The 23,962-nt window shown below is 49.5% G+C and overlaps 3 protein-coding genes across 3 annotated transcripts; 1 reads left to right on the forward strand and 2 right to left on the reverse strand.

Annotated features, from left to right (window-relative positions):
• The first annotated feature begins 8,951 nt into the window (after window positions 1–8,951).
• LOC136303039 (feather beta keratin-like) lies at window positions 8,952–16,209 on the forward strand. Its single transcript, XM_066206626.1, has 2 exons — window positions 8,952–8,970; window positions 15,902–16,209. Exon 2 carries the CDS (start codon window positions 15,904–15,906, stop codon window positions 16,207–16,209), a length of 306 nt encoding a protein of 101 aa, XP_066062723.1. The 5' UTR covers window positions 8,952–8,970; window positions 15,902–15,903.
• A 2,477-nt stretch (window positions 16,210–18,686) lies between these two features.
• On the reverse strand, window positions 18,687–19,009 carry LOC136303034 (feather keratin 1). The gene has a single exon (XM_066206621.1). The coding sequence runs from the start codon at window positions 18,990–18,992 to the stop codon at window positions 18,687–18,689; it is 306 nt and encodes a 101-aa protein (XP_066062718.1). The 5' UTR covers window positions 18,993–19,009.
• A 3,375-nt stretch (window positions 19,010–22,384) lies between these two features.
• LOC136303002 (feather keratin 1-like) lies at window positions 22,385–23,157 on the reverse strand. The gene is made up of 2 exons (XM_066206591.1): window positions 23,010–23,157; window positions 22,385–22,710 (listed from the first exon to the last, which is right to left on the reverse strand). The coding sequence occupies exons 1-2, from the start codon at window positions 23,155–23,157 to the stop codon at window positions 22,385–22,387; spliced, it is 474 nt and encodes a 157-aa protein (XP_066062688.1).
• Window positions 23,158–23,962: the final 805 nt, after the last annotated feature.

Here is a 23,962-nt window from a genome sequence, read left to right on the forward strand (position 1 = left end):
AGGGCCGGGACACAGGGAATGAGGTCACAGGGGGGATTTGGGTGGGGTTTTGGGGCAGGAATTGTTCCCTGGGAGGCAATCCAAGGAATTCCATGGATTCCCCATCCCTGGAAGTGCCCCAGGCCAGGCTGGATCCACCTGGGATGGTGGGAATGTCCCTGCCCATGGAACTGGGGTGGGATTTTTTTGGGATATGAGGTTCCTTTTCCATCCCAAACCATTCCAGGACTCCCTGGGCTGGTTTATTTGGGATTTTAGGGATAAATCCTTCCCTGGTTCAGGTTTTTCCTTGGATTTTCCCATCCCTGGAAGTGTCCCAGGCCAGGCTGGACCCACCTGGAATGTCCCTGCCCATGGAATGAGAAGGTTTCGGAGTTCCAGTCCAGTCCAAACCATTCCAAAATCCCTTTCCCACGATTCCAGGAATTTCAATATATTTATAAATGCGGATGCTGGAGGTGCTGCTCATTTCCCTGGAGTCAGGCAGGGGTGAATCCCAGGCCGGTCTGGGTTGGAAACAATCCCAGGGATGATCCCTGACAATTCCCGGGATAACCTGACCCGGGGGAAGGGGCTGGAGGAGCTGTTGGCACCGTCAGGGCAGGAATGGATGGGGAAAAAGAAAAGGCTGAGCTGTCAGGGCCCTGAGTTGTGATGTGGGGCCTGAAAATGCCCAAAAGTTCCCTGGAATTATTCCCAAAGTTCCCTGGAATTATTCCCTAAGTTCCCTTGGAATTATTCCCAAAGTTCCCTGGAATTGTTCCCACTCACCTTTGGAATTATTCCCCCCTGGGCTTTGGAATTATTACTCCCAAAGCAATTTGGAATTATTCCCACTCGAGTTTTGGAATTATTCCCACTGGACTTTGGAATCATTCCCACCCTGCAGGGTGGATTCACCCGGCGAATCCCTCCCCACCCCTCCAGGGGAAATCCCACTTTTTTGTTTGTTTGTTTTTTTGGGAAGGGTTTTCGGGCAGGGAAAGCCGGAGTTGTTTAATGGGAGCGGGAATGTAAAAAAACCACAGGAATGTAAATAAAGGACGCGGGAGGAGGAACCGGGAATTTTTAGGAACCTCAGGGTGTGGCTCGATGTCACCTCGGTCCTCCCGGGGTGGCTCCAGGGTGACAAATCCCGGCCTCTGCTGCCACCAACCTGCCCCGGGGGGACGAATTTCATGGAATTCCGCGGCTGGACTATTAACCAAGAGTCATTAATGGAATTTTTTTTGTGCTCAATTGAGTGATGTTATCGCTTGATGTTTGAATATTTGGGGTTTGATAAGGCGTGGTTTGATTCATCACGGTTTTTTTTTCTTTTGTTGTTCCGGTGTTTAAGTGTAGGAAAAGAAAAAAAAAAAAAAACAACAAAAAATACCCACAAAAAACCCCAACCAAAGAACCAACCAAAAAAATAAACCCCACAAAAACAAAACAAAACCCCAAACAAAAAAACCCCCAAAACACCCCCAAAAAACCCCAAAAAACCGGGGTAAAAAATGAGGATTTGGAATTTTTTAATTCTCAATAGCTCTAAATGCTCCTTGCCAGGAAGTTCCTTGAGAGGGCAAAGCCAAAAGCTCGCTGTGAAGGGAACAACAACAACAAAAAAAAAAAGCAGGAAATTTGGGGAATGAGGGAAAAATCAGGATGGGATGGATTGGAAGGGTCAGTGCTGGTCCCACACTGGGGGAAAAAAAGGAGAGGGAAAATCAGGAGTGTCAGGACGGGATCGGGAATTCTTCTCCCCCGGGAAAAAGGGGGATGAACGTTCCCAGGATTTTATCTTTGCTGGGGAGGAAAGCGCTGATTCCGAAATTAATATATTTTATGCTGTGAACTCCACACCAGGCGCACTTTTCCTATGGAAATCCGGGTTAAACAACCGGGGAAAATCCTGAAAATCTTTCCTTAAAGACACTCGGAGAGCCCCCCTCTCAGGGAATAGTTTTTGCCCTTCTCATCGCCTCGGAATTTCTGCCAATTCCATCATCCAAGCACCGGGGACGTGCTCCACTGAAAATTCCCAACAGCTCCTGGCCGAAATAAAAACCGAAAAACAACTCCAAAAAAGTAAAATAGCTGTAAATCAATTAAAAAAAAAAAAAGTAAAAATAAAAATATCCTGGAAGATTCTACTCCCCATCCTCGTGTTTCTAAAGTGCAGCTGTTGCCCAACATCTGGATGTCCAAACCCAAGTGTCGCAAGGCTTGTGTACAAAGATAATTAATGTTTGTGGAGGCAATTAATGTTTGTTCCCCAAGCCTCTGTCATTACTGTGGGAAGGATCATCCGGGGGCCGAGCTGCGGAAAAAGCAGATTTGCAGATTTCGTTTTGCGGATTGAACAAGATTTTCAGTGGATCGGTGTGGGCAGAAAACGCCGGAGGGAGGGTGAGGGAGGAGGATGGGAACGCGATTCCCTGGAAATTCCGGTGCGGGGACACGTGAGCTCGTTAATTCTCAGCTTAATCACTCATTACTTACCAAATATTGGCCAATGTATACATAATACAGAGTATTTCTATGTATATCTATATGTAGATTTTATGTATATGTATATATTTATGTGTATATTTAATTATCTATTTTATATTATGTATTTTATATTACATATTTTATGTTATATATTTTATGTTATATATTTTATATTCACATTTATGTTTGTATTTATTTCTTTCACACGTTGCAGATTGTCCTCGCCCAGCTTGTCCCAGCCTCGTGCCCCGGGGAGGTGACAGTGCCCAGCTCCTGCCTGGACACGCTTGGCCCAGGATTTTTTGTCCTATTTTTGGGGAACAGCCTCGTGAGTCGGCTGGAAAATTCATTCCAGGCCTTCAATTAATTAAAAAAAAAAAAACAAAAAAACAAAACAAAAATGAAATCCGCGTTTTTCCGCTGGGCCCAGCACTTGGAGGCAGCAGCATCTCACCCTGAAATCCAGGCGGGATGAACTCTGGGAAAAGGCAAAATCTCATCGATTTTGAGAGTTAAAACTCAAAAAAAAATCATCAATTTTGAGTTTTGGTTAATGCTGATTAACCAAATCCTGATTGACCCAAGTGGGGGGCATTGAGGCTCAGGGAAATTCCCCAAAGTCACTTCTGGGACCCACCAAAGCTCCAAAGAAACCGTGGAGGAAGAAGTTTTCCATCAGAACTGGGCTGACAGGACGGGGGAGTGGGTTCAGACTGAAAATGGGGAAATTTGGGTCGGATTTGGGCAGGAATTGTTCCCTGTGAGGGCCTGACCCAACTGATTCCATGGATTCCCTGTTCCCGGGAGTGTCCGAGGCCCGGCTGGAGCCACCTGGGAATGTCCCTGCCCACTGCACTGGATGATTTTTTTGGGGTCCCTTCCGCCCCGAACCATCCTAAAAAAGCAAAACCCAAAAAGTGCATCTGCATGACAGCATTTAATGGGAACGAGAAACTCGATTTACAAGTGCAAAACTGGCTGGAAAGGATAAAAATCAAAGAATTCCAGGAGGGTCCACAACAAATCCCCACTCCCACGATTTTCGTAGATTTCAGCAGAAGGATTTTGCGAAGAGATTTGCTCTTACAATTGCTGGGAATATTTTGATTTGGGTTTTTTTTTTCCCCCCTGATTTGCAATAAACGAGATAAAGACAGGAAAGGAAGCTGGGAGAGCGTTACACGGTGGGCGCTAAGCAGGAATAAAGCACAGCAAGGAGCTACAAATATTCATAATTCTCAGAAATGCCAAGTAGAGCTGATTCATTTGTTTCTTTTTAAATGCTGGTGGTCCAGCAAAACTCACAAATGAAGAGGAGTTTGGGTAAAATTTCATTTTGGAACCCAAGATTTTTCATTTATATCGTTTGGATGGATTTTATAAATTTTTTTTTTTTTTTATTTTGAGAGAAATTGATAATAAAACGTCCGCGTTGGCATAAAAACGAATTTATTGACACACAGCTTTTAGCAAAACCAAACCAAAAAAAAAAAAAAGAAAAAAAAAAGGAGATATATATATATATTTTAAAATCTGGTTTCTTGGAAAATTCTGGGCTTTGGTTCGTCCTAATTTGGCATGAGGTCAATAGAGAGATTTCAGTTTTCTCGCGGTTTGGAAATCCTAGTCCTCGGGCAGGTCTAGTGCCAGGAATCCCTGGATTTACGGACTCCACGGGAACCTCGGGCGCTCGGCACTTCTACAATCCGTTATCCGCAAACATTTAGGTCGGGCTCTGTCTGACTGCTCGGGGGGGGGGGTTGTGCTTTCTCGGGTCTATCCACAGATATCCAGGCAAGGTTTAGGTTGGCCTGCAAGTTCCACAACAAAACAGCTGCGATGAGTGAGGAGGAGGAGGAGGAGGAGGAGGGAAAAAAGCGTCAAAAAAAGAGAACGCGGCGTTAAAACCCCCGCCCGGCCCGCACCTACCCCCGAACCCATGGAATCCCCGGGAGCCCAGGAGGTTGCTGATGTCCAGCAGGGCCGTGGAGCCCACCACGGTCTGCTGGGGGAAGGTGGTCAGCGTGGGGCCGGGGTAGATGACCGAGTAGGGCGGCATGTCCGGCTCCACGATGTCCACCACGGTGTCGGGGTATTTGATGACGCAGGTCTCGTTGCGGGTCACGGCGAAGGGCTCGGGGCACGCCAGCCCCGGGGGCAGGCAGCACTCGTGGAAGGGAGACATGGGCAGGCCTGGAAAAAAGGGGAAAGCGAGGGGAAAAAAACGTAATATCTGTGTTAGACCGCCAGGTTTTGGTAACGCGGTTATGGGGGTTTATGGCAAATTGGGAATGACGGCTTGGAGTTGGGAATGACGGCTTGGAGGTGGGAATTCCCATCAGGTGGGAGTTGAATTTGGCAGGGCAGACCTGGAAATGAGTGGGAAAAAGGGAAAAAGGAAAAAAAAAACCCCATAACATTTGGGTTAAACAGCGAGGCTTTGGTAACGCGGTTATGGGGGTTTATGGCAAATTGGGAATGACAGCTTGGAGTTGGGAATGACAGCTTGGAGGTGGGAATTCCCATCAGGTGGGAGTTGAATTTGGCAGGGCAGACCTGGAAATGAGGGGGAAAAAGGGAAAAAGGAAAAAAAAAACCCCATAACATTTGGGTTAAACAGCGAGGTTTTGGTAACGCAGTTATGGGGGTTTATGGCAAATTGGGAATGACAGCTTGGAGTTGGGAATGACAGCTTGGAGGTGGGAATTCCCATCAGGTGGGAGTTGAATTTGGCAGGGCAGACCTGGAAATGAGTGGGAAAAGAGGGGAAAGAGGAGATAAAACCCATCCTTGGTTCAACAGGAAATATCTGTGTTAAACAGCGAGGTTTTGGTAACGCGGTTATGGGGCTTAATGGCAAATCGGGAATTCCAAAGAGCTCAGGTGGGAGTTGAATTTGTCCAGTCGAATTTTCCAACCAGGAATTCTTTTCCTTCCCGACCGAACTCCCTGGCTGTCAACAAAACGACATTTTTCACGCCGTCACCATTTTTAACCCCTCCAAAAAAAGGTTTTTATCCAATTGCTTCTCTTCCCAGGATTTTTGCTGTGCCCGTCCCGCTCCTGCTGCCAGTGGGAACCCTGCTGCAAACCACAACAACTCCCAACTCAATCCCAGATTTCCAGCTCGGGTTTTTAATCCTCATTTAAATCCCAAATGTGGAGGCTGGAGCTCGTGGCCTCCTCCCACCCAAGTTCCAAGTGGAGCAGTGAGATCCGGGCTGGAGATCCACCCATCTTTTATGGGTCTCATTAGGGACCAGCTGGATATTTGAAATCCCAGAGAGCTTCAAGCCCAGCCTGGTATCGAGGCCAGATTTTTTTTATTTATTTTTTTTTTTTTTCCCTGGGCATTGTTTAATTACAGATTGAAGGCCGTGCTTGCCCTGGATTGTGCCCACACGGATTGGGCAAGGAAAACAAGGATGGAGAAGGGATCATTTTCCTCGTTTTGCCCCTGTGAAGCTGCTGGGGGATGAAATTAAGGGCTGGCAGAGGGCGAGCTTGAAGTGATTTCCTAAATAAGTCCCCACTTCACCCCAGGAATCTGTGGGGGAGACAAAACCCGCGGGGGATTTCTCACGTCTCCCCCTGAACATCCCATTTTAACTAATTTTAACCCAGTCCTCAGAGAATTCTGAGGGTTTTCAAGTCCAATCTCCTTAGACTTGAGGGTGAGGAAAAGGCGACCATGGAGTTTTGTTTTTTTTTTTTTCCAGCTGAAAAGCTGGATCTGGAACGGCTGATTTTGGCTTTGGGAGAAGAAGATTGGTCTGAGGGATCGTCGAGTGATTCCACACCTCTTGTAAAAGCTCACCCCAGGACTCCTGAAAGGAGGTGGAAAAGGAGAACTTGGGTGTCCCTCCTACCTCTGGAATTCAAAACTACAAATCTATTTCAACCCAAGCCAGCAGCCAAGCGGATTTTGAGTAAGGGAAAAAAAAAAAAAATCTGTGTTCTGCTCTCTGTAGGACTGGGAGAATATTTAAGGTGACTTCTCCAACTTAAGAGACACCGGAGCCTCCTGGAAAGACAGCTGAGGGTGAGAACGTCGTGGAAAATTAAATTTTAAATGATCGTTTGTTTCATGGCACCGAGTCTTTAGGGCACCAGGGAACTGTTGAGACTCTTTAGGATTCAGAGGGAGTTTTCTGTGAGCTCTCCCCTCTGAAGTGTAAAAACCTCAATTAACTCCAAACTAAAGGATAATAGAAAGGCTCCTTCCGGAAAAACACATCCCTCCCCCCCCTTGTCCTTTCACGAGCTGGCCCTGTCATTTCATATTCAGATAGCAATGATTAGTAATAATAATTGATTTAAAATTCAATAATTGATTCAAAATTGACTTACCCGGATCACCCAAGGAGGAGAGTAAAAGAAAAGTGATTAGGGAGGCTTCGACGTAGCAAATGCTTTTATACACGTCCCCGGAGCGCCTGGAGGATGTGACACCCTCTTTGCATGAAGTCTTAATTAGTTGCAAAACAAACTTTGCTGCCTGCATAACTCCTGCGAGTAATGAAACTGTTTTGCTGCCTGTTTGTGTTTGTTCCCTCGCGGAGCTTCCCAAGAGCGTGCTACGCCCTCCGGGCAGGATTCACTTTGCCCTTTCAAGGGCCAAAAAATAAAAAAAAAAAGGGCTCGATCTGCTGCTAATTAACCACATTTCAGTTATTTCGGTTTTTTTTTTTTTTTAAATTTGCAGTGGGTTTTCCCTCTCAGGTTCTGTGAAAGGGAGCTGCAGCGTTTCCTATCAGGGGACAGAATTATTTTCATCATTTCCCAGTGAGGGCGGGATTTTTCTTTTATTTTATTCCAAAAACACTCCCAGGGGCATCAGCTGTACCCCTACACAGCCGGACATCCACGGATGAGGAGCAAAAAAAAAAAAAAAAAAAAAATTAAATTCACAGTTCCATAATTCTCAAAAAATTCCACGAATTCTCAATGATTCTTTGAATCGTTTCAATTTTTTTTTATTATTATTATTATCTTTGGGTTTCTTCAAAGCCCTCTGGACGGGGCCGTGGATTTAAATCCTGGGATGGGGGTGGAAGTGGAGCGGCTGGATTTGCTCCCGGGCTCTGCCAGGGTTTGACCCCAGTTGCAATTAAAGGCACCCAAATCCCACCCACGACTTGTGGCTCCTGACTCAAGGCGAAGTCACGGGCTTGGTTTGCTTTGTTGGGTTTTTTTTTTCCCCCCTCTCCCTTTTTCCCCTCCAGTTTTTGGGTTGGAAAGCATGAAATTGTGGGAAAGGGAAGATTGGAAGCATTCCGTGTTTCTGGGACAACATTAAGGAGAAAAAAAGAGTAGAAAATAAATTCTTCTGTCCTGATGGAAACTTAAGTTAACACAAATTAGAGATGTAAATTTAATATAAAACCATTAAAATATGAATTTAATATAAAACCATTGGAGAAAATGGGGGTGGGTAGTTTCTCAACATTTTTGAGTGAGCCAGGCACGGACTTAAAATGTTTTTATTAAGATTTTAAAGAGAACATCAATGCCAGGGAAAAAAAAAATCATCACAATAAAAAGAGAATTTTTATTCTATTCCCACAGAAAGAGTTTCCTGAGGGAGCCACCGCTTGGGCGGCGTTTTGGGATAACAGTCCCCCGACAATTTTATTTATTTGCTACATAAAAGGCGCCCTTAATTTAAATCCTATTGGAATACCGGGATGCGCCTCACTTAAATACTTGGGGACAACCCTTAAAAGCACAATTCCACCTCTTGTGCTGCGTCCCTGATTGCCCAAATCTGCATAAATCGCTTGGGATCGGCCCGAACCTTTTTGTTCCCGGCTGCCCACAAACGCTTTTTTTTTTTTTTGCCTTAGGACCCCTCTCAGGCTGCAGATAATTTCTGCTGGGAGGGGAAATGGGGAGTAAATAATAATTAGGAACAAAGGGAGGCAGCTCAATTTCCTGGCACCTGGCGCTTGGAGTATGAAACCTGGGAAAGAGGGACGAGAATTGTGGGTATCGCATCCCTGGAAGTGTCCGAGGCGGGTGGGAATGTCCCGAGATTTAACTCTAGTTAACCTGCCTGAGGTTATGTGGAAGCTGCTCCCCAGGATTAATTCTGCTGAAATGTGATCTATGAAGATACAAAGGGACATTGATGCAATTTAAAAAAATATTTTCACATTTATTTTTATATTTTATTTTTTATGTTCCTATTTTTCTTGGTATTTCTTATATATAGTATTTTATATATATATATATATATATATATATATACACACACACAAATATATATATATTATATATATATATAAATTTTCTATATTTTTACCTATATTTTTATTTCTGTATTTCTATATTTTTAGGGGGGTTTTTTTTGTATTTTTATATTTTTATATCTTACTTTCTTTCTCAATCCACACATTAAGGTTTGCCTCCTAACACTATTTTTTAAAGACAATAATTCATTGCATCTGTATAAAATGTGCTGCCAGGTGAAGTTAAACCTTCAACCTGAAGGTTTATCCACCAGAGGTTGGATTTGATGATCTCGGAGCTCATTTCCAGCTTTGCTGATCCCGGAATTCCGTGAACCCTCCCCGAACACTGCTCAGTTCTCTGTGTCCCTCCCATTCCCTTTTCCCACCCCCTTGTTCTGGCGGAACATTTGGGGATTCCCAGGGATTATTTTTATTCTCTCTGCATTTTTTTTTTTTTAGAGAAATAAAAAAAAAAAAAAGCTCTCAAAACAAAAACCTCCTTCGCCCTTCCCTGGCTGCCAGATTTTCCGTCGCCTTTGGCAGATTTTAATTCCAGTTATTATCTGGGGTTTAAAGCAGGTGAAGCACAGGAGGCGAATGAATTCTCAGAGGTCACCCCGCGAGCGAACGAACCGCGGTTGACATTTATTCCCCCTTCCCGCGGATTTGAATCCCGGCGGCTCCCGGAGGCCTTGGCTGCCGTTCCCCGGGATCCGGGAGGGGAAGGAGAAGTCCCCACGAGCCAAGGATCAGCTGGGAAATGAAGGAGTGGGAGTTCCAAGCTCTGGCAGGGATTAAGGGAGGAGCTGGTGGAAGCGTTTTTTTTTGGGGACGTGTCCTGAAATGGCTTCTCCGGTTGGAAAATCTCCACCAGTAAACACAAGGCCTGGTTTTTTAAAATAAATTACTCAGTTTTTAAAATGGCCTTTATAGCCACGTTCTCCCAGTGTGTTGTTTTATGGAGCCGTGGAATGGTTTGGGCGGGAAGGAGGTTTAAAAAAAATCGTTTAATTCCAACCCCATGATGTCCAGCCAATCCTCGGACACTTCCAGGGATTGGAAATCCACAGTTCCCTGGGAAACCTCCCCACCCTCACACAAAACAGGTTTTTTTCCTAATTTCTCCCTCAGAACGAACAGCAAACTTTGATTTTTTTCAATTTTCCCCTCATCCCCAAGCAAAAAAAAAAAAAAAAAAAAAAAAAAAAGAGCCAAAAGCTGCTTGAGGCCTTCAAGGCCCAATCCCTAATTAAAACCCAGGGCTTTGTTTATGTCTTTCGAAACCTTAAAGCCGCCACTTAAGAAATCTGCAATTACTGGGGACCTGCAAATTGCTCACGATGGGGTAATGATTCCCCCAGTCTAGAAAAATAATTCCTTCTTAATGAAAAATCCTGCCTCAAAAACCATCCCTTAGGAAACGCTCGGCTCCCGACCAATCATTTTATCAGCGTGGATTTATCTGGATTTTAACAGTAAAAGAGGGGGGAAACCCAAGCAAATAAATGGTAATAAAAACAGGAGGGTGAAGCTGTGGGAATTTTCTTCAGTTAACTGTAATATTGAAGAATTAATATTAATTTTAATTAATTTTTGTGTGTGTGTGAGGTCCTAGTTAATTCCGGGGTGATTTTTCAGGACTGAGTTCTGCATTCTCTCCTTGTGGGTCACACTTGGCCCCATTTGCATTTTCTGACCTTCCCACTCCGCTCGTGTTCCTTCCTCAGGGATATTTTCTATCCCAGAATTCCAGAAGAATTCTGGGTTTTTTTTGGACTGTGAGGCTCTGAATTAAACTGAAAAAAATCAAATTTTTTTTTTCTCAAATCCTTCCCCTAACGAGCCCCAGATTTTTATTAAATGTTAATCAAATGTGTTTATTTGCTATTTCTTTATCAATATGAAATATTCAGCTCTGAGCTCCCTTCCCCTAAATCCAAACCTAGCCACGAATGATGTCTGCATTTTGATTAAATAATTACTCCATGCTTGTGTAATTCCTAAGAAATCAGTGTTGTCCAATGTCCAGTTTTCCTCTGCAACAAATTCCAGCATTTGCCTGTTCTGGGAAACCTGGCAGAGGTAAAAAATCAGTTTTCAGATCAAAATCAGGGAAACGGAGAAAATACATAGAATTACTAATATTATATTTGTAATAGCAAATGGGATTGTTATTTATTATTTAGTGTATTGCTGATATTGTGTTATTTGTGATAAATATAATCATTATTTAAATTTTATTCACACCACATTAATATAAATATACAATCGAATTTAAGCTTATATATATTTATATATTTATATACTTATATATAGCACATTTATATATTTATATATTTGTATATTTGTATTTATATATTTGTATATTTGTATATTTATTTGTATATTTGTATATTTATATTTATATTTATATTTATATTTATATTTATATTTAATACATGCATATATAAATATATAGATATAGATTTATCTATTCTATATAAATATAGATTTATCTATTTATAGGTTTACTAGATTTATTTTTTAATTATATCCTTTATTATAGATATTATTATATTTAAAACATCTATTCATGACCAGAGAATGTCGATTACCGACTTTGCCACGTCCTTCAAGGTGACTTTGTGACTCCCTTTGTGATCCTGCTGCCAATGAGTGTTTGACATGAATAAATCATTAATTTTGCGAAGCGCTTTGAAATCCTTTCATCTGAGACTTCCCGGGGCTGCTCCCGGGGACTTGCAGAGTCACCCATTTTTTTGCGGGAATAATTCCAGAGAGGAGCCCCAGGAAGGGGATGAGTTGTCAAAGGAGGGGAAATAGGAATAAAAATGGGAAATTGAATGATTTTCGGGGAAAGGTGACGGAGCACAAGCCCTTTTCCTACTGAAATCTCCCAATGTTCTGATTATTTCGGGGTGCCCCAGCAGTAGGGAAGGAGGGAGGGAATTTTCCCTGCTCCAAAACCTTTTCCAAGGAGGAACGACGAGGCCCTGCTGAGATGTGGCACCTCCTGAACAGATTTGCAGGCAGAGAACTAAAATTAAGGAGCAGAAAACCCCCAATTCCAGTCCTGGGGCAGGACCTGGAGCTCCTGGAACCCCCCGAGAGGATGCAGGAAAGGCCGAGAGAATTGTCCTGCCCGCACAGAAATTGGGATTTTATTATTTTTTTTCTTCAAAATAGGACATTTTGGATATTATTTTCCTTCAAAATAGGGCAAAAAAGGGACATTTCTGGCCGCCCTCATTGTGCACTCGAGCTCTGAAACGCTTCTTGGAGCATCACCCCCGATTCAAAGCTGACCAAAACCTCATCCCCACGCTCATTTTTGGGGCCGTTTCACCGAAATCTGCAACTTTCAGCCCAGGGGACGGGGCAGGGAAAGTGCCCCGAGCTCTGCCCTTGCCTACAGCCAGATTTCCTTTGCCCGCCTTTGTTTTACCTGTTTGCTCCTTTAATAGAGCAGTACATTTCTTTTCTATTTTTTCTTTTTTTTTTCTTTTTTCTTTTTTATTTTTTTTCCCCCTTTCCTCTTTAAATCCCTCTCAATGACGAGGCGTGACGGGGAGAGCCCCGAGGCAGCGGCTCAGATCACGAAACGTCCCGTCCCAGGTGCTCATTAATGCCTCTGCACGTCCCCCGTGTCATTATCCCGAGCGTGGAATTGGCTTCGTGCACCCGCGGATTGAGCAATAAAAGCCCTCAAAGATAAACAGATCAGAGCTCAGCTGTCATTCCAGCAATCAGCTCCTAATCAGGTCAGGATTCTTGGCCTCACGAGGCTTTTTTCATTTATTTCGTGATTTCCTACGCTGCGTCCGTGTCAAATCCAGGTAATGGAATGAAGGGAATCCCAACAGTGTGGAATGAATTAAATCCCGATAATGGAATGAATTAAATCCCCGATAACGGAATAAATTAAATCCCAACACTGTAATAAACTTAATCCCAACAGTGTAATGAATTAAATCCCAACAGTGGAATAAATTAAATCCCAATAATGGAATAAATTTGATGGAATAAATTCCATTAAAATTGATGGAATATCCTGGATCGGGGTGGAAGCAAATAAACTCCTTTCCCTGGGCGTCACAAGTCCATTCCCTGAGTTTGTGTTATCATGGAGATTTCCTGTCAGTCTCCCAGGAAATCACGGAATGGTTTGGGATGGAAGGGGCCTAAAAATTCATCTCATCCTCCCTGTCCATGGGCAGGGACATTCCCACCATCCCAAGGTGCTCCAGCCTGGCCTTGGACACTTCCAGGGTTGGGAAATCCATGGAATATCCCCTGCCAGGGCCTCCCTACGCTCACAGGGAAGAATTTATCCCCCAAATCCCACCTAAACCCCCTCCCTGTCAGTCTGAACTCATCCCCCTTGTCTTGTCCCTCCATCCCTCGGGAATTGTCTCTCCCCGTGTTCCTCGTGGCTCCTTCAGGTCCTGCCAGGCCACACTGAGGTCACCCCAAAGCTTCTGCAGGGCTGAACAACCCCAGCTGTGCCGGCCTTTCCTCCCAGCAGAGCTGCTCCATCCCTGCGATCCCATCCTGGAGCTTTTTCCAGCAGCTCCAGGTGCTCCCTGAGCTGGGAATTCCAGAGCTGGACCCAGCAGAGCAGGTGGGGTCTCACCTGAGCGGGGCCCTGTTGGGATCCCCCCCATCCCCACCTGGTTCTGCTCCCATTGCTGCTGCACTAAATCGTCACAGGAATCCCTTGGATCTGTTCCAGAGGCTCCGTGGGAGGTTATTACCATGCGCCAAAAAATGACTTTTTAATGGAAAAAAAATGAATAACCCTGGGTTTCTGACGCTGTCAAACTGCCGTCTGCCCAGGGAGGAACCAAATTTCGGGTGACGTCGTCGCCCGAGTGACAAAAACCATCCCGATTTCGCATCGTGGCTGCAATATTTCCATGGCTGAGGCACTTTGTGTGTGTCTCAACCGCTTAATGAATATTTGGGATTGGCTTTGAAGTTCCTCTCCTTTTCAAGGAGCCAGAGCTTCAATTGTCCTGCAGCCCCGGGGAGCTGCAGACAGACAACCTCGGAGGCTTCGGAATGCGGGATGAAGCTAAATGAGAGATGGAGGCTCTGATCTTGCTGGGAGGCAGCTTCCAGTGAAATGTCCCTTTTTGTTTTAATTTATAAGAATACTTCCTAAAAAGTTCCCATCAGCTGTGGAATCACAGGATGGTTTGGGGGAGGAAGGGACCTTAAAGATCACCTCGTTCCAATCCCCCCTTCCCTGGGCAGGGCCACGTCCTGCTGGATCAGGTTGCTCAACATCCCATCCGACCTGGCCTGGAATGGATTACATCCCAAATTTGATCGTTTCTTCAGCCTCAATCATCACAGGATGCATTCCCAGTTAATTTGTTCCTTCTCTGAACTGAAATCTGAAAAAAATCCTAAAAATAAAACCCCCAGTCCGGGGATTGAATTATTGCTGGAATCATTTCACCCCTTCACAGTCAGTTGAATTCTTGTTTCGCTGCGGTCACGACGGGGCTAAGCTCTGCTTTAATGAATAAAACGAAACATTTCTCTACTCAGAGATGTTTTGGGGCTGAAAAAGTTGAAGCTGGAGACTTCCTCCCCTTGGTCAGCCAAAATTACCTGGCTCAAAAGATCCGAGCTGAGCAGAAATTATTGTTGGCTGCGCCAGCTGAATGAAGCAATCGGGGTTCTGGCTTTGGGTACGGCCATAAATAAACTGAAATTAGGTGTCCCAGCAATTGCAGGGACACCACCAACCCCTGTGTTCCCAATTGCCTCCTTTCCTTTCCTGCAGCAGGGCTGTCAGGGATATTACCAGTGGTCACCCTGGCCTCCAAATTGTGGTGCCAGGACATAAAACCTGAGCACATTCCAGCCCTAATTAGGCCGGGGAAGCAACCTGCCCAGTAGCCCGTGTTCAATGCCAGCTGCTGAACTTTTAATTTCCTCTGAGAAACAGAGTTCAGCTCCCTGTTGGAAAAAAAAAGAGAAGGAAAAACCCACTCCTGGAGACTTTACAGAAGTTGCTCTGAGGGTCAAGGGGGAATTATTCCCCGAAAAGCTGGCTTGGAAAAAAAACCCCACATTTTTAAAAACATTCAGATTTTTGCTTATTAAATGCACTTGGAGATTCCGCACAAGTTGAAGGTAGCGACACAATAAGCTATAAACCGTGGTTTCTGGAATAAAATGCTGAATGTTGACTGAAAAACGAAAAAAAAAAAAAAAATCGGTGCCACGCAGGGTTTGTGACCTAATTAGGCTCTCATTTAAACCAGAGTTCCATTCCCAACGAGAGATCCAAACCAGACATGTGGCACGATCTGAAAACGCAGGGGAAAATAGCTGCAATTACATTTATGCAAAACATGCAAATTGCTGCGTGGATCTGGAGCGATGTGGGATGAGCCCGGCATCGTTTTAATTTGGAAATGGCCACGAGACAGACGAGGCAGTGACTAAACTGCCAGACCAGACAGAGGAGGAAAAACACGTCGCTTTCCAAGGGGCTGGCCGTGAATTACCTGAATCAACAATGCCGGCCATGAGAAGCGTTTGATCTCTAATTAAGTCACACAAAACGAGGTTCCAGGGTGGAATGGGGATGCCACCAGCAAGGAAACGGGGAAGGGAGCGTTGCAGCACCAAATCAAAGGTTGGTGCTGGAGGAAGGGATTGTTTTTCCATGCGGGATGAGCTTGGGAAACAAATCCCATGAGCAAAGGCTGGCCCTGGGGCTGGCCAGGACGGTATAAAAGCCACTCCGAGTGCAGGAGCCCTCATCCACCTCTCCTGCCTTCTCCTCCTCGGTGACACAGGTGAGTTGGAACCACCTTTGCCTTCCTCTTGGCCTCCTCCTTTTCCTTGACTTTGCCTCCCTCTTGTCCTTCTCCTCCTTCTCTTTGTCTTTGCCTTCCTCTTGTCCTTCTCCTCCTTCTCTTTGTCTTTGCCTTCAGCTCTGGCCTTGCTGCTCTGCAGCTTCTGCTGAGACCTTGGCTCCCAGATGCTGCTCCCAGCCTCTGCTCACTGGGAGGAGGTGGGAGAAGCTCTTGGGCTCAGTGCAGGGACCCTGCGGGCATGGGATTCCTGATCCTTCCTTCCTCCTTCTCCCCTGGGCTCTGCTCTTCCGCCTGCCGAGGCCGTGCCTCACCCTGTGCCTCGGCCTTCCCCAGGTGCTCCTGCAACCACAGCCATGTCCTGCTACGACCTGTGCCGGCCCTGCGGCCCCACCCCGCTGGCCAACAGCTGCAACGAGCCCTGTGTCCGGCAGTGCCAGGACTCGCGGGTCATCATCGAGCCCTCGCCCGTGGTGGTCACCCTGCCCGGGCCCATCCTCAGCTCCTTCCCGCAGAACACCGCCGTGGGCTCCTCCACCTCGGCGGCCGTGGGCAGCATCCTGAGCGAGTCCGGGGTCCCCATCAACTCGGGGGGCTTTGGGCTCTCGGGGCTCTCTGGCCTTGGTGGCCGCTACTGCGGCCGGAGGTGCCTGCCCTGCTAGAGCCGGGCCGGACGTGCGGCCGGAGCCTCTCCCAGGACGGCCCAAGCCAGGGGCCGGGCTGAGGCTGGAGCTGCTGCCCGGCGTTTCCACAGCCCCTCAAACCCTCCTGGCCAGGAGGGAGGGAGCAAACGTGGCCAGCTCAGGCCTCCTGCTTGTCCTGCTTTCTTCTGCGCCCGCCCGGGCCCTGCTCTGCCCGGCTCTGCCGGCCCAGGGGCTCAGCCCCAGCCCGGCGCAGCGGGCTCCTGCTGCTCCCGCTGTCCCCGTGCCTGGGCCGGGCACACCCGGGCTGTGCCGCTGCTGCCCAGGGCTGGCCCAGCCTGGCCCGGCGCCCTGCCCGCCCCCTGCTCCTCTTTCTCTCCTCACTGAACGCAATAAAGTTCACTCTGCATTGGAACTGGAGTCTCCTGGAGTTCCTGCCCCCTGGGATGGGCAGCCCAGCTGCTCCATGGTGGGGGGCCTGCGGTGTCCTGGGGGGTTTGGGTGGGTAAAGGGCAGGGATGGACCTTTCCCACACCTGGGCGAGGTGAGGAACCTCCAAGGGCCACAGTCCCTGCAGGTGCCACGGGGCAGGGGAGGGAGTGTGGCCTCGTGTGAGTGTGACCGGGGTGACCAGGAGGTGGCCCGGGGGACACCTGAGCCAGGACAGAGGTTGGACAACTTCCAGCTGATGGGTCAAGGCCCTGACCCGATGGTTTCTGTGCCAGCGTCACCCACCTGCCCAAGGCCAGGCTTGTGTTTCACCACCTCCAACTGCACCTTTCCCTGCCTTGCTCCGAGCTCTTCCCCCAAGCTCTGGGTGCAGAGGGAGTCCCAGGGGAGCTGAAGGGACGTGTGCCTGACAGTGCCACTGCCAAAGTCAGCCTGATGTCCCATTTTCTTCTCCGGATTTCCTGCAGGGAGTTTCTCCCCGGGGAACGGGGAGTCCTGGCCCTGCAGCCATCCTGTGGCGCTCCAAGGCTGCTCCTCTGACCCACTTTGGGCTCCAATGTCTGAAATAAAGTGATGCCACCGAGTTCCTCTGTCTCTTTACTTGATGGGAAAACGCCTTCTCATCTCAGGTGCGTGACCAGGGTGACCAGGAGGTGCCCCAGGGGACATCTGAGCCAGGACAGAGGTTGGGGAGATGCTTGAGGGTGTGTAACGTGGATATGGGACAGGGATGGATACACAGGGGCCATGATCCCTCACCTGAGAGAGAGCAGCACTGACAGTGACATTGAAATTGAAATTGAAATTGAAATTGAAATTGAAATTGAAATTGAAATTGTCATGGCCTGGGACTGTACCCAGGCCTAGAGGGGGGCGGTGGAAGCATCTTCTCACCCCACCAAAATTGTCCTGTGGTCAGAAGCATTAATTGCTGTGGAGTCATTCCGTGTGTCCTGAAGGAACAGGGGTGTGGAGCAGACCTGCAGAAATCTGCCGTGCACACCGTCCCCTTGATCTTGGAGCTTTTTTCCAAACCTTGAGGATTCTGGGATCCCTCCAGGAAGAGCGACCCGTCCTCAGTCCATTTCCAGTGTGCCAACATGTGGCACAGGACTCGCATTTCTCTTTGCACGCCTGCCCTGGGTGCCAGGTGTCACCTCAGGACCTTGGGCTGTCCCTGTGCTCCAGGGTTTGGATGCAGGCAAGGAAAACAACCACTTGTGGCTGGAAATGCACAATAGAGGCTTTGGGAAGGTGCCTGTAAATCTGCACAGAGATCTCAATGGTCCATGTTTTGCCTCATCGACTGGAACCCAATGTGGGTCACACCTCCTGACTCAAATGTCCCCTGGAGCACCTCCTGGTCACCCTGCGCACACTCACACAAGGCCACACTCCCTCCAATCCCACCCAAACACCCCAGAACATCCAAGCCCTGGAGCAGCTTCAGCTGGGGATCCCAAAATTGGGAGGAACTCCAGGAGACTCCAGATCCAATGCAGAGTGAACTTTACTGAGTGTGAAACGCGTGTGTTGTGGTGACTTTTGGGTGCACATTTCTCCTCTGCGAAACCCTTGCACAGATTTTCCCCACAATTCCGCCCCAAGGGGGGAGAAGAACCACAATGAAACTCCGGATCAGATGCAACATCAGTTTAATGATAAAAAGTCAAAGTAGCATTCAGCAAAAAAACAAACAAAAGGGAAAACATATATTTATGAAAGGGAAAAGAAGCCACTGAAAACAATTCCAACTGAGAGACAGCAAGCAAGACTCCACCTCCCCTAAATTCCTGAGTCAAACCCTTCCGCTGACCGCCGGCCACCGCAGCGTTAAAACCAACGTCAGCGTGAAATGCAAAAATCGCAGAGACAAGGAAACTCTTGGAGAGAAGGACTTGGGAGGCTGCAGCAGGCTGGCCGCGGGTCCAGACACAACCAGGAGGGTTTGAGGGGCTGTGGAAACGCCGGGCAGCAGCTCCAGCCTCAGCCCGGCCCCTGGCTTGGGCCGTCCTGGGAGAGGCTCCGGCCGCAAGTCCGGCCCGGCTCTAGCAGGGCAGGCACCTCCGGCCGCAGTAGCGGCCACCAAGGCCAGAGAGCCCCGAGAGCCCAAAGCCCCCCGAGTTGATGGGCACTCCCTCCTCGCTCAGGATGCTGCCCACGGCCGCCGAGGTGGAGGAGCCCACGGCGGTGTTCTGCGGGAAGGAGCTGAGGATGGGCCCGGGCAGGGTGACCACCACGGGCGAGGGCTGGATGACCACGCGGGAGTCCTGGCACTGCCGGACACAGGGCTCGTTGCAGCTGTTGGCCAGCGGGGTGGGGCCGCAGGGCCGGCACAGGTCGTAGCAGGACATGGCTGTGGCTGCAGGAGCACCTGGGGAGAGGGCGGGGAAAACACCGAGGGAGGTGAGGTATTGATGGAGATGCTGCTGGGCAGAAGGAAAACACAGCCCTGTGGAGAAGGGACAGCCCGGACAGGGAGGAAGGGAAGAATTCAACAGCCCGGACCCCAAAGTCTTCCCTGTAAAGAAATCCCAACATCCCCCACCTGTCCCCAGTAAAAAACAACCCAGTCCCCAGTAAAACACAACCCCAAAAACCCAGTGAGAGCGGGATTGAGGAGGAAGACTCAGAGAGCAACGACAGAGAAGCAAAGATCCCATTGAGGAAAAAGAGAAGGGGAAGAGAAGAGCGAGGCAGAGGGCCTCGCAGCTCACCTGTGTCACCGAGGAGGAGAAGGCAGGAGAGCTGGATGAGGACTCCTGCTCCTGCTCTGCCTTTTATCCTGTCCCACACAGCCCCGGGCCCAGACGCGCCTTCGCACTGGGAACGTGTTTACCAACAAGCTCATATTTTATGCAAAGCATCCCCAATTAACAACTGGAGCTTGTTTATGTTCCCTGCAACTCTGCCTTTTCATTTCCCTGTGCAGGACATGCCCATTCAGCCAAACTGGCTCCTTTCAAGTGCCAGCATTAGAGGCCAGAAGGTTTTTAGGGTGTTTTTCAGCCAGGACCAGGTTGGTGTTTCAGCCTGCTGGGGTGGAGTGGTGCCGTGTTTCCAGGTGATGTCAGCACCTTCCCCTCCTGAGGCAGCTCTTTGGAGTAATAAATGCAGTTTTTTTATTATAAACCCCGGATTAAAGGGCTGGTTTTGGTTTTGGGGACTGGCCGTAGACGTGGCTGTCTGTGACTCCAAGGCCTTTCAAGCCCTCTTAGACGTCATTTATTCATCAGAGAGACTACATGGGTTGGTTTTGAACTTTCCTTGGGATCTCACATTGCCTTCAGAAGAAATGATCTCGTTTTCTTCTGCCCTTCACCTCTTTCAGCCATCGCCTGGAGCTCTCCAATCTACAGAACAGGGCAGCTCCAGAAGGAAGGACGCTGCTTTCCCAACAGCAAATATTACTCAGGGTCATTATCTTGCCGAAAATACTCCCCTAATGAGAACATCTGACTTCAGAAACTCTTCCTTCTTCCATTCCTCACGGCCATCCCTCCACTCCTTTTTCCCCCCCCTGCCTCTGACCAGACCCTACACAGGTCCCCAAATGCTCGGGAACGTTTCCAAGCAGGACACAGGGAGCACTTCAGGGCTGGCAAACCCAGCCTGGGGAGCAGCAGGGGCCAGGATGTCCCCAGAGGTGTCCGGCAAGGGAAGGATTCCAAGCTCTGAGTTGCCTTTCCTGGGGCAAGACATGAGCTGGTGTCCCCTGGAGTGGTGACAACTCCGCTTGGGCGCCACCCTGACACTCCCCGTGGCAAAGGGGGCAAAACTTCTGTGCCAGCAAAACTTCTGTGCCACCAGAGACAGAAAAACCTTCAGTCCCAGAGGTCCAAGCCAGAAATCTTCAATCCCAGAGGTCCAAGGCAGATTCCTCATCCAGGGGGATGAAGGGAGCTCTCAGGTTGACAGGAGAAGTTTCCCTGCACAAACACGTTCGGAAGAAAACCCCAGGTGTGGCAGGGTACATCTGACAGAGGGATTTCCTACAAAACACACACGCCACGTTTCCATCCGCGGCATTTCCACTTAAACAGTGTTTGAGCTCTTTGCCTTTTGTGCTTAATTTTATTTCCTTACACTGCTTGGAAATAAAAAAAAACGAGGGCAGCTCATCCTGTCTGCCGTTCTGCTGAAGGAATAATCGAGGAAAAATTCACTGAGATGACACAAGGAATTGATTTAATCCTTTATGTCAGTGACATTTTTTCATCCCTCGCCCTCCTCTCTATATATTGCTGCTCTGGGATTAAGAACTTTCAGCAACCAAGATTGCTATTCATGTTTGTTTGGTTGTTTTTTTTTTTAATATTTATGGGATATTTTTGAACCCTCCCAAAGCTCCCGGGTTTTCTGGCTGTCCAAAAGAACGTGTATTGAAATGCACAAGGAATTTTATGAGGCAGTTCTCTGGGTGGGTAATTACCACGATGGTTTCCCATAAGACCACTCCCTTAACATTTTTTTTTTTGACGCTGGCCTTCCACAGGCAAAACACTGAATGCTACAAAAAGGCATTTCCAGCCCTCTCTGCTTCTCCCTGGCCCAGCCCTCCCCACTGAGGGTCTCCAGGAAGCCTCGGGGTGGCCCTGTTCTCCCAGCGGTGTCCTGGGGGGGGTCTCCATCCCTTCCCTGGTTCCATTTTGACCCCGTTGTTGCCACTGTCCCCACCTGGCTCACACAGGGATGGGAGGGCGTTTCCCCAGCAGGTAAAGAGACAGAGGAACTTGATGGCATCACTTTATTTCAGACATTGGAGCCCAAAGTGGGTCAGAGGAGCAGCCTTGGAGCGCCACAGGATGGCTGCAGGGCCAGGACTCCCCGTTCCCCGGGGAGAAACTCCCCGCAGGAAATCCGGAGAAGAAAATGGGACATCAGGCTGACTTTGGCAGTGGCACTGTCGGGCACACGTCCCTTCAGCTCCCCTGGGACTCCCTCTGCACCCAGAGCTTGGGGGAAGAGCTCGGAGCAAGGCAGGGAAAGGTGCAGTTGGAGGTGGTGAAACACAAGCCTGGCCTTGGGCAGGTGGGTGACGCTGGCACAGAAACCATCGGGTCAGGGCCTTGACCCATCCTCTGGAAGTTGTCCAACCTCTGTCCTGGCTCAGGTGTCCCCCGGGCCACCTCCTGGTCACCCCGGTCACACGCACACGAGGCCACACTCCCTCCCCTGCCCCGTGGCACCTGCAGGGACTGTGGCCCTTGGAGGTTCCTCACCTCGCCCAGGTGTGGGAAAGGTCCATCCCTGTCCTTTACCCACCCAAACCCCCCCAGGACACCGCAGGCCCCCCACCATGGAGCAGCTGGGCTGCCCATCCCAGGGGGCAGGAACTCCAGGAGACTCCAGTTCCAATGCAGAGTGAACTTTATTGCGTTCAGTGAGGAGAGAAAGAGGAGCAGGGGGCGGGCGGGGCGCCGGGCCAGGCTGGGCCAGCCCTGGGCAGCAGCGGCACAGCCCGGGTGTGCCCGGCCCAGGCACGGGGACAGCGGGAGCAGCAGGAGCCCGCTGCGCCGGGCTGGGGCTGAGCCCCTGGGCCGGCAGAGCCGAGCAGAGCAGGGCCCGGGCGGGCGCAGAAGAAAGCAGGACAAGCAGGAGGCCTGAGCTGGCCACGTTTGCTCCCTCCCTCCTGGCCGGGAGGGTTTGAGGGGCTGTGGAAACGCCGGGCAGCAGCTCCAGCCTCAGCCCGGCCCCTGGCTTGGGCCGTCCTGGGAGAGGCTCCGGCCGCACGTCCGGCCCGGCTCTAGCAGGGCAGGCACCTCCGGCCGCAGTAGCGGCCACCAAGGCCAGAGAGCCCCGAGAGCCCAAAGCCCCCCGAGTTGATGGGGACCCCGGACTCGCTCAGGATGCTGCCCACGGCCGCCGAGGTGGAGGAGCCCACGGCGGTGTTCTGCGGGAAGGAGCTGAGGATGGGCCCGGGCAGGGTGACCACCACGGGCGAGGGCTGGATGACCACGCGGGAGTCCTGGCACTGCCGGACACAGGGCTCGTTGCAGCTGTTGGCCAGCGGGGTGGGGCCGCAGGGCCGGCACAGGTCGTAGCAGGACATGGCTGTGGCTGCAGGAGCACCTGGGGAGAGGGCGGGGAAAACACCGAGGGAGGTGAGGAACCCATGGAGATGCTGTGCTCAGGAGGAAGAGCAGAGCCTGTGGAGAAGGGACAGCCCGACAGCGAGGTAGAAAAGAGAAGGAATTGCAGTCCCCAAGAAGGCTCTAAAAACACAGAGAAGAGCTTCTCCCACCCTCCTCCAGTGTGGCAGAAAATGGAGACGATCCCCAGCTGTCCCAGCAGAACAGAACAGAGGCAAAGCCCCAACGGGAGCCAGGAGAGACGGAGGAAAAGAGAGAGAAGGAGAGGAAGGCACTCACCTGTTTCACCGCAGAGGAGAAGGCAGGAGAGCTGGATGAGGGCTCCTGCTCCTGCTCTGCCTTTTATTCTGTCCCACACAGCCCCGGGCCCAGGGACGGTCTTTGCGCATGGAACGTGTTTACCAAGCTCATCTCGCATGCAAAACATCCCAATTACCAAAAATTAGTGTTTTTATTTTTGCCCTGCAACTCTGCCTTTTCATTTCCCTGTGCGGGACGTGCCCAGTCAACCTCCCGCGATCCTTTCAAGTGCCGGGAATAGAGGCCAAAACATTTCCAGGGGAAAATGATTCGTCAGCAGGGCCGGGTGATGCAGCCGGGGCTGAGGAGTGTCCCACTGTCCACCTGGTGCCTGTCCCTGCCCCTCCAGGGCAGAGCTTTCAAGTGCAGAGGCAGATCCTGCTGGACTTTGGCACCACGGGACTGCTCTGGGGATGCTCCCTCATCCCAAGGGATCCCTGAGGTTGGAAAAGTTCTCCCAGAACGTCGAGTCCAACCTCTGCCTGATCCTCGCTTTGTCCAGAGCACTGAGTGCTATTTCCAGGTTCTCCTTGGACACCTCCAGGGGTGGTGACTCCAAACCTGCATGGGCAGGCCCAGAGCAGTAGTTTCCATCCCTGGAATGATCTCTGATCCCCTCCATTCCCTGGAATTGTCCCTGACCCCTCCATTCTCTTCCTTCCATTCCCTGGAATGGTCTCTGACCCCTCAGCCTCAGGCCGAGGGACAGCGCTGACCCTCGCAGGGCAATGCTCAGCCTGGAGCCTCAGGGTCCTGAGGAGCCTGTCTCCATCATCAGGAAACACTTTAAAGTCCTGCCCTGAAGGGCAAAGGGCTGGAATTATTTGGGATGTCGGACACGACTGCATCACCTGGCCCTGCTGACGTGGCTTTGCGCCCTCAGGGCACATTTTGGCCTCTAATTCTGGCACTTGAAAGGAGCCTGGGAGGCT

This window comes from Chamaea fasciata, unplaced genomic scaffold (genome assembly GCF_029207755.1).
Source record: "Chamaea fasciata isolate MVZ Bird 193981 ecotype frontalis unplaced genomic scaffold, bChaFas1.0.hap1 SCAF_31, whole genome shotgun sequence".
Classification (NCBI taxonomy): domain Eukaryota; kingdom Metazoa; phylum Chordata; class Aves; order Passeriformes; family Sylviidae; genus Chamaea; species Chamaea fasciata.